At 39.9% G+C, this 17,016-nt stretch overlaps 1 protein-coding gene across 1 annotated transcript in view; it reads left to right on the top strand.

Moving 5' to 3' along the window:
• SF3B3 (splicing factor 3b subunit 3) overlaps positions 1-4,885 on the top strand; it is a 51,047-nt gene extending 46,162 nt beyond the window's left edge. Inside the window, exons 24-26 of the mRNA XM_070953187.1 lie at positions 2,189-2,332; positions 3,092-3,196; positions 4,285-4,885. Coding sequence (XP_070809288.1) covers positions 2,189-2,332; positions 3,092-3,196; positions 4,285-4,425 — 390 coding nt within the window. The 3' untranslated portion in view covers positions 4,426-4,885. The remainder of the gene's footprint in view (positions 1-2,188; positions 2,333-3,091; positions 3,197-4,284) is intronic.
• The last annotated feature ends 12,131 nt before the right edge of the window (positions 4,886-17,016 follow it).

Here is a 17,016-nt window from a genome sequence, read left to right as displayed (position 1 = left end):
TCGCTTTGATCAATCTGATATCCTAGGAAAATAAATTCTCACTTTTCTTAAAATATTTTTTTTTTAATTTTATTTTAGTACAAATAATCCATCTAACACATCCAACACATAAAATAAAAACATCCAACAGTGTGTCGTCTGGGTGCAAATGTTTGTGCAATAACAGTTAAAATTCACAATCATATTCATTATTTAATCTATTCTTAGCTTAATACCAATACATTAAATATCTAATACTTTACATGCTCTTTTTAATTTGCTTAACTTTACTCATCTACTTTTATTTCTAATTTTTATATTTGTCCTCTAACCATCGATAAAATGTTTCCCATATTGCATAATAACCAGTTTGTTCTTTCTCTTTAATCGCCAGTGATAAGGAAATATTAGAATGTGCAGAAATGAATAGTCATTTCTGCACATTCTAATATTTTCCTTATTATATTCTCCTCTGTGGGAATCTCTTCACTTCTCTAACTTCTCCCATACTAACAATAAGGCATTTCTTATATAATGTCTGTGAAAGTAACCATGTATCTTCCCATACCATAAAAAGGCATGCCATCCCAATTGCAAATCATGTCCCTCCAGTGTCAAGAATCTTGTATTTCTCAGTATGATCCATTCTTTCATCCATGTGAACACTGCTGCCTGGTAATATAATTCCCAGTTTGGTAATCCAAAACCTCCTCTACTTCTTGCATCCTGTAACATTTTAAAATTAATTCTTGCTTTTTCCCCCTGCCAAATATTTTTTGCTATTGTTTTATTTAGATCTTCAAAATATTTTTTTCTCCAATCTTATCGGAACTGTTTGAAATAAATATAATAACCTTCATTAGCTCTTTTTTTTGTTTTTCTGTAATCTTCACTAAATCTTAGTCTTTTCTTTATTTATTTTCAGCCCTGCCACTTCACCATACCCTTCTATTCTTTTTAACAGTTTTAGCCCTATTTCTTGCAGATCTTCTAAAATAAAATAAATTACAAGCGTTGGTTGTAACAACACTTATAATTATATAACTTATAACCAACACTTGTAATTTATATTCTTCCTTTTTTATTTCCATACCTCTTATCTCCTTGTCCTGTCTAATGTTTCTGTTTAATACTTCTAACATCAACACGAATAATAATGGGGACAGAGGACATCCCTGCCTTGTGCCCTTCATTGTTTTAACCTTTCCCATCATGTCACCTTTGCTGTTTGTTTATGGTATATTGCTTTGGCCTCCCTTTCCTCGTCACCTGGAGAGGCTGGGCCTCTTTGGGGCTGGCATAGAGCCCCTTTTGTGTCCTCTTGCCATGCTACCTTCTTAACATCCTCCTACGTCAGGATACTTCTAAGATGTTTCTGTCCTTCCCATCTTTATTCTTTATTCTGTCTGCAGAGTTGATAACTTTGTTTTGTCCATGTCATTCATAAATGTGTTCAATGGCACAGCATTGATGCCTCACTCAAATCTTTCTTCAACATACTTGCTGGGTTCAGCCAATTGTTCAGCCAATTCTGTATGCAGCTCGCCATAGTATAATTTTTCTGATCAGCCGTATAAAAAACAGATGGCTTGATATGTCTTATCCTTTGTTCTTTCTAAACAATCACAAAGTTACTGCTTAATAATCTGCTCCAAAATTATACTGGCTCTCGGCATCAAGTTGACCTAGGTGTCCCCCTCCCCCTATTTCTTCCTGAATATTAAATTCTGTGGCTTTATGTTTTCCCTCTGTGATTTCTCAAGGGGCTCTTTCCAGATTCTCAGAGGCTAGTGGAGCTACTCTGGAGACTTAACTTATGCCAGAAGATGGCACTTCCCTTCAGTTGCCTCTCCATCCTTATGTTCTTCAGTTCAGGTCACTTTAAGCAGCGTTCCCCTCGGGGAGGAGGCTGAAGCAAAGAAGCGCTGCATCTTTTGGCCTCAACAGCTTCTAGTAGTAGGCCCACCTGGCCCTTCCTTTTGTTTTTTTTACTGACATGACCAAAAATCTGTTTTTCCTACTTCTGGTAAACTGAGGTGTTGGGAATTTCAGCCTCATCCAGCTTCACTCTTAAGCATGTTCTTAGTCACAAGTGTAGTCATAAAGTCTTGTTTCTTACCTGGAAAGTTTCGTCTTCCTGAAGGGCAGGGAGGGCAAGGGAGAAGGAGGCCTCCAGCATTGTCTGAATCCCCATCAATATGACTTCCAGGCTGAGGTGATCATGAACTACCACGTAGGAGAAACCGTGCTGTCTCTGCAGAAGACGACCCTTATCCCCGGAGGTTCCGAGTCCCTTGTTTATACAACCTTGTCTGGAGGCATTGGCATCCTGGTTCCGTTTACATCACATGAGGTGAGAAATGAATGCTGTACTGGAAGAGTTGGTTCTCTTTGTCTTCCTGGTTGATGATGCCATCGGACAGACGCCTGAGTTACGAAAGACTTTGAATTGAGCCTGAAGGGAGGAGGGCCTTGTTCAGGAGCTCTCCACTCCTTACCCTTCTGTCAGGGTCAGTGTTACTGGAATAAATGGCACATAAGTAGCATCTTGGAATTTTTTCTGACACATGTTCCAACCACCTTGACTTACAAATTTACTCATCAAACTCGAAGTGAAAGTTGGAGTCCATCCAGAGTGATGGCGTTCTTGAGTGCCTCTTGCCCAGTTGACCCCCAAGTTTGCTCAGGCCTCTTGCAGTCCCTCACACTAAGCATAAATCAGAGGGATGCCTCTGATCATGTATATGGGGGAGATCCGGCAGTTCTATTGACCCGCCCTCCATTCTACAGTTGAAGCTTCAGCTTGTTTGCAGGGACACCAGCCATCACGCTTGACCAAAAATTGGTACACTCCTATCTGTAATGGTTGTCCATTTCCAACGAACACACAGCTTTGGGAAGGATACACATGGAGTAGGGAAGGTAGAAGAGGACACCCGCTAGCCTGCCAGATCTGTGAATCAACCCTGGCAGTCAGTGGGGATGGCAGCTGTCACAGTCATATTGCCCTGGCATCCAGTATCAGTCAGCTACTTCCTTCTTGCAGAGCTGCACTCTTTGTGCTGTTTGTCCTATGACATTGTTCTCCTTGACCATCCTCTGATTCTTTCAGGATCATGACTTCTTCCAGCATGTTGAGATGCACCTCCGCTCTGAGCACCCGCCTCTCTGTGGTCGAGACCACCTCAGCTTCCGCTCCTATTACTTCCCCGTTAAGGTAGGTCTGGTCTCTTCAGCCTCATCTGGGCTTGCTGGACAACTCTTGCTCTGCCTCTCCAAAGCAGCTTGAAGTCACCCCCTTCCTGAGCAGCATTCTGTGTCATTAGAAATCGCCTTTTCCTGTCTTGTTCTCTGCCCTTCCTTCCTCTGCCCCTTTCAGGCGGGTCCTGAAAGGGGCAGAGCCTCTCCGATATTGGCCTCCTCCTGGCCTCCTCCCATCCTTTGTAAGATGGCAATCTTTAATATACACTGCTCAAAAAAATAAAGGGAACACAAGCAGAAGACATCCGAGATATGAATGAATGAAATAGCCTTATTAAATACTTTGTTCGTTACATACAGTAGTTTTGTGTTCCCTTTAGTTGTTTGAGCAGTGTATAAACTACTGTATGTAACGAACAAAGTAATAAAAAAAGAAATAAGGCTATTTCATTCATTCAGATCTCAGATGTCTTCTGCTTGTGTTCCCTTTATTTTTTTGAGCAGTATATTTTAAATTTTAAGACAATTTGATGAGATGAGATGGAATTTATTGGTTTTAATCTTGGCAGTTTAAACATGTTTAGAGGAAGCAAATAAATGACTTTCCTTCCTGCCCCTGGAGGCTTGTGTAGTCAAGAGATGCCCGATGAGGCAAAAGAAAAGGGGAGGCACCTCCTGTTTTAGGCCAGCATGTTTTTATTGTAGTCTCTGGGAGCTTCTCAGCCTGAGAAGTGGCGGTAAAGAGCAAGAAAAGTGCTGAGCCCTATCTGCCTTCCCAGAGGGGAGCTGTTCCTCGGTCAGCCGTTCCTGCAGATCTCTTGTGGGGTCCCTAGTGACATCAGTGTGTTTTTGGGCTGGCACCTGGCTGGAAGATTGCTCTCCAGTGACAGCTTTAAAAAAAAAATAGATTGGATTTATTTTTTTAAGAGTTATTTTTTTAAGGTTTCTGTAAATTGAGTTTAAAAATTGGCTCTTGGGCAGTCGGGTAACTTTGCATCTGTTGTGCCCATGCTGGCTGTGAATTGACTTTTTGCTGCAACTGTTTTTGTATGTGCAAAAGCTGTTTCCCTGGGACTGAAACCTCCTCCTCCTTTTTCCTATTAGAATGTTATTGATGGGGACCTCTGCGAACAGTTCAATTCCATGGAGCCCAACAAGCAGAAGAACGTGTCTGAAGAACTGGACCGGACTCCTCCAGAAGTCTCAAAGAAACTAGAGGACATCCGTACGCGCTATGCTTTCTGAGCTGAGCTGTTGGAGGACTTGATACGGACTTATTTTGAAGATGTGTTGAAAGAAACTTCCTTGCCTGTCCCTATTTTGTTTGCCCCTGTTTCTATCCTGGAGCTCAGTAGGTCATCGAGCCCTCCAAGGGATAATGCCCCATAAGCCCATTTCAGCGGAACTGCGATGCCACAACCCCCATCCCAAATCCTGGCCAGTGGGTAGCTTCACCAATGAGCTGACCTGATTGGTCTCATCCATTCTGAGTAAGAAGGAAAGCCTCGGGGAGTGACGGTGGCTTGAAGCTACAACTGTTTTCCCTCCTAACCACAATTTTGGAAAAATTGTCTACTTGGTCACCCTACTGTTTCTATTGTTTTTAACTTTTATGTTGTAAATAGTTTTGCATCAAATTAGTATTTTGCTCGTTGGAGAGATGGTGGTTACAATCTTAAAGAATTAAAAAAAATACTGAGCTTGCTGTCTAGTGTCCATGTGCATAGATTTAAGGAAATCCTTCTGGCAGAGCTAGTGGGGCGATCCATCCTTTGTGGGGATGAGTTGCATTTCAGCCTTTTTTTCATAGCTAGGAAACATTTTGAGGATCAGATCCATACTTATTTGACCAAAGATAACACGAGGTTTCTTTAGACCTCCATTGCTGCTAATGGATTAAGCCAAATTACACCTGTGATGTGTGTTGGCTCAGTGGATTGGTCCTCCTAGAAGTTTTCCTTTAAAAAGTAAAATTGTGAAGTGCTTCAGATTGGAAAATGAGTGAAGGCAGGGATCTCTTTTCCTGCTGCAGTGGCAAAAGGAGGCATCCTTTTGCTTTCAAATCCGAAGTTCTGCACCTCAATCCTTTGGCTGTCAAGGATTTGGCTGTTAGTATACAGATTGTAAAAGTGCTTGTGCAGAGGGGAGATGCTGTCTATTCTAGTACAAGCAGTCCTTAACTGGAACTACAGTTACAAGGAACTACAAGGAGGAGGCCATGTAACTACATGGAAGTGCATGGAAGAAAGAAATTTCCGGAGACCAATTTCTGCTTGACAAAAGTGTGACACCCAACAACTTGGCTTGAAAGTGGAGTAGTGGAGTAGAGCACCAGGGGGAGATGTTCACTTTCACTTCCCAGGGGAAGGCCATCCACATACCTGGAATTCATTAGTTGGAATTGCAGAAATAGCTGGGAGAGAATGAAATGTATGTTATCCGAGGACCAAAATGGGCCTGAGGAACTGAAGGGATTCCTTGGGCTAAATTGGTTTCACATGCCCACAAACCTTAGAGCTGTCTCTTGAGCTATGAAAAGTGGGGTAACTCTCTTGTTTCTCAAATCTAGAAAAGCTTAGGCTATATATAAACTCAGGATCACATGTACCGTATTTTTCAGAGTATAAAACGCACCTTTCCCCCCCCCCCCAAAAAAGAGGGTGAAAATCTGGGCGTGACTTATACACCGAATGTTGCATCAGCCATACCTGGGGGGAGGGGGGAGGGAGTTGCTGCGGTAGTGGCAATGGTGGCAACAGGCTGCTGATTGGTGGTATTCTGGGATCCAACCTCAGGTGAACATCGAACGGTTCTAGGGAACCGTTTGCTATAAATTGAGAATTGCCGCCTTGCTGCCAGATCTGCTTCTTTTTTTTTTATATATATATAATTTTTATTAATATATTCTATACACTAATACACAAATAAAATATACAATCCTGCCACCATGGTATAATATGATTACATTGTCCATAAGTATAAAATCATTCCTTTATACATACATATTTGCCATCATATATATACATCATCATATGTCTATTCTATCCCACCTTTTCTGGACCCAATCGTACCATACTTTCCAACTGTTATAAAATTCTGAATCTTTTTTACCATTGATCAATCTAGTTAGTCTATCTGATTCCGCACACTCATTAATTTTATATATTATTTTCAAATCTATCGGTAAGTATTGATTTTTCCACTCCTGCGCATACGCTAATCTTGCTGCAGTGATAATGTGAATCAACAAGAACCATATATCTGACTTAACATTCAAAGGTTTTGCCCCCAATAGGAAAATCTCAGGTCTTAATTCCAAATTAATCTGTGTAATTTCCAAAATCCATTGCCGTATTTTTTTCCAATATTTAACCGCCTGCGGGCAGGTCCACCATTGGTGAAAATAGGTTCCATTGCTGTAACCACACTTCCAACAGCAGGCAGATGTCCCGGGAAACATTTTAGCTAATCTCGCCGGGGGGTAGATGCCACCGGTAGATCATTTTATATATGTTTTCTTTATATGAGGAGGCCATGGTTAATTTCATATTTTTCAACCAAATCTGTTCCCATTGCTGGAAGTCAAGGGGATATCCAAAATTTCGCCCCCATGCTATCATACAATCCTTCACTACATCCTGTCCTATCTGCAGAGACAATAAATATGCATAACATTTAGATAATATCCCTTTCCCTCCTTCTAATAAGATCTTATCCAATTCTTGTCTTTTACGGTAGATTCCTTCACTATGTAAATCTTTTTTATACCTGGAGTACACTTGCGAATAAGACCACCAGTCTATCTTTTATCCTTGAAGAGTTAATAATTCTCGTGACTTTGGATTACCCTGAACATCCAAGAAACCTTCATACGTCAAGGTTTTCTCCCCTTTATACAATGTCGGGTAAACCTGAGCTTCCTGCGCCGAAATCCAACATGGAACTTTTGTATATACTCTTCTTCTAACCTTTTCCCAAGTGTACCCAAGCGTCCTACGTAAATAGTGATCATCAAAGTGTCTAGGACGGCCGGATGCTCCCGGCCATAGAAAATAGTGCCAGCCATGTTGAAGACCGGCTCCCTCAAATGTCAAAAGTCGTCTCTTTTGTAGGATCATCCATTCTTTCACCCAAATCAAGTTCGCTGCTTGGTGATAGAGCTCCCAATTTGGGAGTCCAAATCCTCCTCTATTTTTGGGTTCTTGTAACATTTTAAGTCTAATCCGCGGCCTCTTTCCCTGCCAGATAAATTTAGATATACTCCTATCCAAATTTGTAAAAAACTCTTTATTCAACCTTGCCGGGGCTGTTTGGAATAGAAATAACCATTTGGGTAACACGCACATCTTAATGGTTGCCACCCTTCCCAAAATTGATAGCTGGAGATTTTTCCATCTTTCTAAGTCTCTGAGCTTCTGGCTGTAAAGAGGAAGATAGTTATCCTCCTTTATGGAGGAACATCTGGCGGTCAACCATATACCCAGGTACTTAGTTTTATTTGTTATTCTTAAGCCCATTAACTGCTCCAGCTGTTGCCTTTGCATCTGAGTCATATTTTTCACTAGGATTTTAGTTTTTTCTTCATTCATCTTTAACCCCGCTACCTTCCCATACTCTCTAATCAAGCATAATAATTTCAGGCCCGAGTCCAGTGGTTGATCCAAGATAAATACAAGATCGTCTGCATAAGCCTGAACTTTAACTTCCTCCTGCCTAATCTTCATTCCTCTTACTTCCGTGTTTCCTCTCACTTCTCTAAGCAGGGGCTCTAAAGTTAATACAAATAGCAATGGGGAAAGGGGACATCCCTGTCTTGTACCTCTACGAATTTGAATTCTCTCCGTCTCCTTTCCATCTATGAGAACTCTTGCAGTCTGCTCCCGGTAGATAGCTCGAATTGCCCGAATAAAATTCCCACCAAACTCCATATATTCCAATTGAGAAATCATAAATTCCCAACTGATTCTGTCAAACGCCTTTTGGGCGTCAACAAAAATTAGGGCTAATTGTTTATCCGGGCGATTTTCGAAAAATTCTAATGTATTCATAATAATTCTAAGGTTATCTCGTAGATATCTATTAGGAAGGAAGCCGTTTTGGTTTGAGTGAATGAATTGGTTAAGGAAGCAGCTAAGCCTAGCTGCAAGAACCCCCGCAAATATCTTATAATCGGAGTTTAGTAATGATATTGGCCTATAGTTCTTAATAAGAGATAGAACAGTTCCTTCTTTTGGGATAATAGAAATATAAGCCTCAGTCCAAGATACTGGAACCTGAGCCTCTTTCATAACCGCATTGAATAAATCCGTCATGTGTCTTCCTATCACGTCAAACACTATTTTGTATAATTCAACTGGAAGGCCATCTCTACCCGGGGTTTTGCCATTCGCCTGTGCTTTCATAACTGTTTCTACTTCCTCCATCGTAAATTCCGCATTAAGAATTTCCTTCATTGTTTCCGAGACTTTAGGCAAGTCTGTCTTTTCCAAATATTTCCGAATTTCACAGATATTTTCCTCTCCTTTCTGATAAAGCTGTGTGAAAAAATCCTGAGCTACCATTCTCTTGCACCTCAATCCTTTGGCTGTCAAGGATTTGGCTGTTAGTATACAGATTGTAAAAGTGCTTGTGCAGAGGGGAGATGCTGTCTATTCTAGTACAAGCAGTCCTTAACTGGAACTACAGTTACAAGGAACTACAAGGAGGAGGCCATGTAACTACATGGAAGTGCATGGAAGAAAGAAATTTCCGGAGACCAATTTCTGCTTGACAAAAGTGTGACACCCAACAACTTGGCTTGAAAGTGGAGTAGTGGAGTAGAGCACCAGGGGGAGATGTTCACTTTCACTTCCCAGGGGAAGGCCATCCACATACCTGGAATTCATTAGTTGGAATTGCAGAAATAGCTGGGAGAGAATGAAATGTATGTTATCCGAGGACCAAAATGGGCCTGAGGAACTGAAGGGATTCCTTGGGCTAAATTGGTTTCACATGCCCACAAACCTTAGAGCTGTCTCTTGAGCTATGAAAAGTGGGGTAACTCTCTTGTTTCTCAAATCTAGAAAAGCTTGGGCTATATATAAACTCAGGATCACATGTACCGTATTTTTCAGAGTATAAAACGCACCTTTCCCCCCCCCAAAAAGAGGGTGAAAATCTGGGCGTGACTTATACACCGAATGTTGCATCAGCCATACCTGGGGGGAGGGGGGAGGGAGTTGCTGCGGTAGTGGCAATGGTGGCAACAGGCTGCTGATTGGTGGTATTCTGGGATCCAACCTCAGGTGAACATCGAACGGTTCTAGGGAACCGTTTGCTATAAATTGAGAATTGCCGCCTTGCTGCCAGATCTGCTTCTGACCTGCCGCCAACCAGCCACTGCCTGAGTTGCTGTCTGAGCCGCCCTTCCCCCATCACCACCGCTCACGTGGAGAAGCTGCCTGAGTTGCCCCCTTCCCCATTGCCACCGCAGGCCTGGAGAAGCTGCCTGAGCGCCCCCCCCAAATCGCTGCCGCTCGCCTGGAGAAGTCACCTGAGTTGCCCCCTTCCCCATTGCCCTGCACGCCTGGAGAAGCTGCCTGCCTGAATGCCCCCCCCCCCATTGCCACCGCTCATCGCTGCTGCCCCATGACAAGTTAGCACCTGTTTGTAAATGGTTAGGCGTGCAAGGGTCTTCAAACTTGACAGCTTGTGGATTTTTTTTTTATTGAAAAGTTTTACAGAAAAAAAGAATTTTCTTTCCCCCCCCCATATTCCCCCCACCCTTTCCTTCCCCTCATCCCCCCCTCCCCCCTCCCCCCCAGAGCAAAATACAAGGTATTTCATTTAACAATCATAAACTAGATTAACCTACCTATCCTCAGACTACTAACTCCCCCCCTGAAACCTTAACTCCACTATAGAATAGTGAATTATAAACATAATACTTCTGATACTTAACGTTCATTCATAAGCTATTCGATATTTTTTTGTCTGAGATCAGACAGACAGACAGCTTGTGGACTTTTATGTCCCAGAATTCCTGAGCTAATATGACTGGAGGAGAAATTCTGGGAGTTGCCTTAATTCTGGGACAAGTCTTAAAGCTGTCAAGTTTGAAGAGCCATGGGTTAGGGGTTAAGGTTAGGTTAGCACTTGTTTGTAAAGGGTTAGGGTTAAGGTTAGGGTTAGGGAGGAAACAAACCTTAAATGTCCTAAAATTCTCAGCTTGCTATTGTTACCGTAGTTTAGGGCGGGGGCATAATGTGTGGGTATGAATGTATGGAGATGGTTTCAGCTACAGTGCTCTGCATTGTTATAAAAAACAATGCAGAACACATTGTTCTTTCTTGCAAAAAAATGTCAAAGCCAAAAAGGCAAGCATACAAAATCTCTTTCAAGCTGGAAATCGTGAAATATGCTGAGGGGCATGGAAACAGTGCAGCGGAGAAACATTTTGGACCACCTCCAACTGAAAAAATGATAGGGAGAGTGGAGGAAACAGGTGGATCAGCTGCAAAAGGTAAAGGATATAAGCAAGCACAACTTTCGTGGGCTTCCTACAAAGCGGCCAGTTAGAGGAAGACATGAGGGACTGTATCACAGGTCACCGGAACAGTGGCTTCGCAGTCACCACAAAAATAGTATGTAGCTATGTAGCATTGCTACACAGAAAGGCATTCAGGATTTGACTGGATCACCATCGTGGTGCTTCAGATTTATGAGGCCTTGCTATGTGCTCCAAAACTAGAATTGCGCAAAGAATGCCAAGAGTATGAATGTAAGATTCTTTTCATATTTTTGTGATAGACTCCAGGAAGAAAAATAATTTTGAAATTGGCCAGATTGGGAATATCCACTAACTTTTGATGTGCCATCCATGGCATAGGACCTGGGTATTTGCCTTCTGCCGCCGATAGCCTCCCACTGGCCAGTATGCTCCCACAGAGAGGGACTCCTCAGGGTGCCGTCAGCCAGGCAGTGTCGGCTGGCGACCCCCAGGGGGGAGGGCCTTCTCTGTGGCAGCTCCTGCCCTCTGGAACGATTTGCCCCCGGAGATAAGGAGGATATCGGATCTCCGGGTCTTTCGCCGTGTCCTGAAAACTTCTTTTCCATCAAGCAGGGCTGGCTTGAACCCCCCCCTTTTTTTTTTAGTTTTTAATCTATCAATGGGTTTTAATTCGAATTGTTTTAAATTTGGGCCAAAATATGTAATTCTTTTAATAATTTTAAATTTTGTATTGGTATGTGTTTTAGTTCTGGCTGTGCACTGCCCTGAGTCCACTAGGAGAAGGGCGGTATACAAATTGAATAAAATAAATAATAAATAAATAAATAAATAAATAAATAAATAAATAAATAAATAATAAATAAATAAATAAATAAATAAATAAATATAGGACTGTTGATGTGAAAGGCGCCAAAAACATAACAGGGAAAACCTCAGGACATGAGAAAACACATTACACGGTTGTGTTGTCCTGCTGTGCAAACGGCACCAAACTGCCACCAATGTTAATAATTCAAAAGGAAAACCTTCCCAAAAGAAGTGATTCCAAGAGGTGTTGTTGTGCATGTCCATGAGAAAGGATGGATGAACATGGATTGAAAAAACTGTGGTCCGGAGACTTCCGGTTTCCTTGTCTTCGGCGACGGCGGCGCTCTTTGAAGCTCCGCCAGCCCCGCCGCCTGTAGAGCCGCTTCGAGACGAAGAAGCGGCTCGAAAACTTCTAAATCCATAGGATTGAAGAAGGAGAGATCGCAGGGCACAGGTTGAGCCCCTGTAACCCCCCAGGGAAGTTTCTGGGGAGAAAACAGGCGTGGCTCCCTCCCAACCTGCTGAAACTCCGGGCGACGTGGGACGATTCTGCTTTTGCAGAACAAGCCGGCTGCAGGAAACTTAAAGCGAAAGAACCAGCTTTAATAAACAGCGAAACTACTGAATCCTGAAATTTGGAAACGCAAGTATTAGCACTTTGTTGACTTTTCAATCTGAGAAAATGCGAGTGAGTGAAAGTGCTTTGAAAAAACATGGTGCCTAGCCTCAGAGTTAACGAGCCAGCGAGTGTGGATTGGTGAAGTTACTTTGCTTTGTTACAAAGTTTCCAAGTTGCTACAAAGTTGCCTTGCTTGTTATAAGAGAAACAACTGGGAAATTTTTCCCTTTTCAATATTGGACTTTGCTTTATTTTAACCCTTATTTGATCAAATCTGGGGGACTTTTTTAGAAGTCTTTGTGCAGGAGGGAAAGGAAAAGGAACTTCCCTCTTTAGAAAAACTAGATCACGAGCCAGGATGGCTTCAAAGAAGCAGGAAGGGAAGGCATTAGGGGGGGGATCCCCCACACATAAACATGAAACGCAACTTCCCCCTGCTCAACAGCTACAAACTCAGAAAAAAGAATTTGATGTGGGAGATTTAAAAGAATTTATTTCTAAAACTTTGGATGATAAATTTCAAAAATCTCAACAGGAGATAGATGATAAACTTCAAAAATCACATCAGGAATTTATGCAGGAAATTAATGAAGTTAAAGACATGGTGAAACAGAATCAAAATAAGGTGACCAAAAAAATTTCAGAAGTGGCGTCTGGCCTGGCAAAATTTATTGGGACAGTTGATTTTAAAGTTGAAGAATTTAAATCAGAAGTTAATGTTAAGATGAAAGATAATGATTATAAAATTGATGAGGTTGACAATAAAATGCAGAGAATTGAAGATGAGATTGTTATGATACAATTCCGGGCGATGGAATTCGCCATACGGCTTCGGGGAATTCGAGAGGAGGAGAGACAGGATTTGAGACAAGTTTGCTCTGAAGCCTTGGCTAAGATTTTACAAGCTAATCCTGATTTGGTATTTCATAAAATAGATAAAATATACAGAGTGAACTCTTGGGTGGCCAGACAAAGACAACTGCCCAGAGATGTGGTCATATACTTTACTGATAGAGAAATTAGAAATGATATCCTGCAAAAATCTTTTCACACTTCTGTACAAGTGGGGGGTTCACGACTTGAAATTTTTAAAGAATTACCTCCTAAAATGCTGAAAGCTAGAAAAGAATTTGGTTTTCTTGTTAAGGAATTGAAAAATTTACAGATACCCTTCCGGTGGGACGCACCAGCTGGGATAATTTTTAGATATAAGGGAGAAGGATATCGGTTGAATACCGTGGAGAAGGCACAACACTTTTACAGTACTATTCTTAAGGAAAGAACACCATCTCCACGTACATCTACAGTTTTGGAGATTAAGGAGAGTGAAGAGAGGCAATTGAAAGAACAGTCTAAGCAGGAATTAGAAATAGTGCAAGGTGCAGAAGGAGGTTTTCTGAGCGAGCCCTTGTTGGATTCTTCTCCAATTTTGGATTTGATTCAGCTGACTGAAGTTAAAGATCAACGTATAACTAGAGCTCAATCCAAGCTACTTAAACAAAAGCAACAACAACAACAGGAAAGACAAGACAAGAAGGCAGTTAAGAGTATCATACAAGAGAGTGGCGCTATGGGAGGAGCGAGATCGAAGCTCTCGGATGAACTTCAAATATTTTGCTCTGCGCTCCAGAAAGAGGCTGATGACCTTTAAGTGTCTATCTTGGAATGTCAATGGGTTGAATTCAGCACAGAAAAGGAAGAAATTATTTACATACTTGAAACAATTTAATAATGATATAATATGTTTACAAGAAACGCATATTACAACTCAAGATCAAAAATATTTGATAAACTCAAAACTAGGAGCACATTATATATCTTCAACTTCGCAGAAAAAGAATGGTGTGGTTATTTATGTAAATAAAAAATTAACAGCAAAAGTTATAGAAGTAGATCAAGATGGTAGGTTTGTAGCAATTGAATTGCTCACAGCAAATGGTCAAATTCTTTTGATTGGAATTTATGCTCCCAACCAACAACAGGATTATTTTTATAAGATGTTACATACTAAAATATTGCAATGGGACTATAGATCTATTTTAATTATGGGAGACTGGAATGGAGTAATTGATTCTAAACTAGATAAAAAGAGCTTGGCAAAGTCTAGAATTAGACTACCACAGACTTTTTTTGATATGAAAGAAGATATGGAACTAAAAGATGTTTGGAGAATACATAATCCAAATGAATTGGATTACACTTTCTTTTCTGATAGACACAGATCCTTTTCTAGGATTGATTTTATCCTGTTGTCAAATGATCTACTTGTTAAAACAAAAAGAACAAAGATTTTTCCAAGAACTTTGACTGACCATAGCCCTGTATGGATAGAAATTGAGATGGACAGGGTTGAGAGACGTTCTTGGAGATTAAATGAGAACTTGTTTAGATATGAAAAAAATACAATAGAACTTAAAAAGCATTTGAAAGAATTTTTTGAAATAAATTTGAACAAAGGTACCCCAATTGAAATTGTTTGGGACGCAAGTAAAGCTTATATGAGAGGGGTACTTATCTACATGAATTCTAAACATAGACTGTTCCGACAAAAGAAAAGATCTGAGTTGGAAATGGAAATAAAGAATAAAGAACAGTTACTTATTAAAAATCCAACAGATGAAAGAATACGAAGTGCTATAAAACTTTTGAAAGACCAATTTCAAATGCTTATGGCGGAACAAGTTGCAACAAGCCTACAATACGCGAAGCATAATACATTTTGCAACGCTAACAAACCGGGCAGATGGTTGGCTTATACACTGAGGAAAAAACAAAGTACACGGACTATTGATAGTATTGATATTGGAGGGAAAGAAATTTTTCAACAAAATTTAATTAAAGAAGCTTTTGTGGACTATTATACTAAACTATATGCCAAAGAAGAGGTGCAGAATGGACTTATAGAAAAATATTTAAATGATAAGAGAGTTACAAAAATTACTGATCAACAAAAGGAAAGAATGAATTATCCTATAACAGAGGAGGAGATAACAGCAGCAATTAAACAGTTAAAAACAGCCAAAGCTCCTGGCACAGATGGTCTGACTGCAGTGTATTATAAAACTTTACAAGCTGAAATGGTGGGACAACTTAGAGATTTATTTTGCAATATTCAACAAGGGGGTAAAATACCCCCATCTTGGACAACTGCTTATATATCTTTGATACCAAAAGAACAAGTTGGTCCTAAAAAACCAGAGAATTACAGACCAATATCTCTTTTGAACACAGACTATAAAATTTATGCGAAGGTATTAGCCAACAGGTTGATGCCAGTAATTCTTTTTTTTTTTTTTTTTAAATTTTAAACAAACTTTATTCATATTTAAAAAAAAGACATTTAAAACAATTATAAGAAAAACTGAACAAGTTTTTCTTAATCAAACACACAAATTACAAGTACATATACTATACATATATAGTGCTCAATTTCCTCTATCAACTACTTTCTAATGTTATATATACATATATATATATACACACAGTGACTATATTTCCTTCTATATCTCTCTGACAGTGCAGTTGTTTATTTACATTGATTTCTCCTAACTTTCATCTCTAAGCATTCCCTCTCTCTGACTTATCCACTGGTACCAGCTATTCCATATTTTAAAATAATTTGAATCTTCCTTATCCTGTAATTTTAGGGTTAATTTATCCATCTCTGCGCATACATAGATTTTCTGTATTACTTCCTGATCAGTTGGCAAACGGTCAATTTTCCAGAGTTGTGCCAATGCTAATCTTGCCGCTGTTATAATATGGAGTATTAGGTATTTTATGTCCTTCCTAATATTTTTATTGATCATGCCGAGTAAAAAGACTTCAGGTGTTAATTCAATTTCGTGATTTGTTATTTCTATTATCCATGTTTTTATTTTGTTCCAATATTTTTTGATTTTTGGGCAAAGCCACCAAGCATGGTAAAAAGTTCCCTGTGCTTTTTTACATTTCCAGCAAACCGGGTTCACATTTGGATACATTTTTGCTAACCTTGCGGGTGGCAGATACCATCGGTACCACATTTTATAATGATTTTCTTTGTATGGTACCGATTTTGTCATTCTATAATTATCTTCCCAAGCTCTTTCCCAATCTTCTAATTGTATATTATGCCCTATGTTCCTCGCCCAGGCTACCATCTGCCCTTTGACCAACTCTTCTGCCAGATCGAATTCGAGTAAATATTTGTAAATTTTTGAGATTAGCTTCCCTTCTTTTGATTCTAATAGTTTGTCTAATTGATTTTGTTTTAAATCTATTCCTTCTTTCTCTTGGTCTTTTCTGTATCTTACTTTTATTTGCGAGTAGGGCCACCAGTCTATTTCCATTCCTTGTTCTTTAAGCTCTTCCCTAGTTTTCAAATTCCCCTGAACATCTACTATTTCCCTATATTTTAGAATCTTTTGTTTTGATAATATGTTGGGGTGAGTTATTGCTTCTATAGACGATAGCCAGCCAGGAATTTTCATGTAGTGTTTTTGTTTAATTTGTAGCCATGTGTTAATTAAGGATCTCCTGATTGTATGGTTGTTAAAATGTTTATATATTTTATTTCCTGAACTCCATATAAAGGCGTGCCATCCTTTCATTAAATCATGCCCTTCTAAATTTAGCAATCTTTGATTATCTAAGGTTATCCAATCTTTAATCCATAATAAACTGGCAGCCTTGTAATATTTATCCCATGCCGGGAGTCCAAATCCACCTCTACTTTTATCATCTTGTAGTATATTCAATTTTATTCTTGATTTCTTCCCTTCCCACACAAATTTTTTAATTATTTTATCCAAATTATCAAAGAATTTCTTATCTAATTTTATTGGAATTGTTTGGAATAGATAAAGGAGTCTTGGCAGTATGTTTGATTTTATTGCTGCTATTTTCCCCAATAAAGACAGTTTTAGTTTCCCCCATTTTT

The sequence above is a fragment of the Pituophis catenifer genome, unplaced genomic scaffold, assembly GCF_029215685.1.
Source record: "Pituophis catenifer annectens isolate HBS135680 unplaced genomic scaffold, rPitCat1.0.hap2 SCAF_13, whole genome shotgun sequence".
Classification (NCBI taxonomy): domain Eukaryota; kingdom Metazoa; phylum Chordata; class Lepidosauria; order Squamata; family Colubridae; genus Pituophis; species Pituophis catenifer.
Note: the sequence above shows the minus strand (reverse complement) of the source record. Positions and strands in the feature narration are given on the sequence as shown.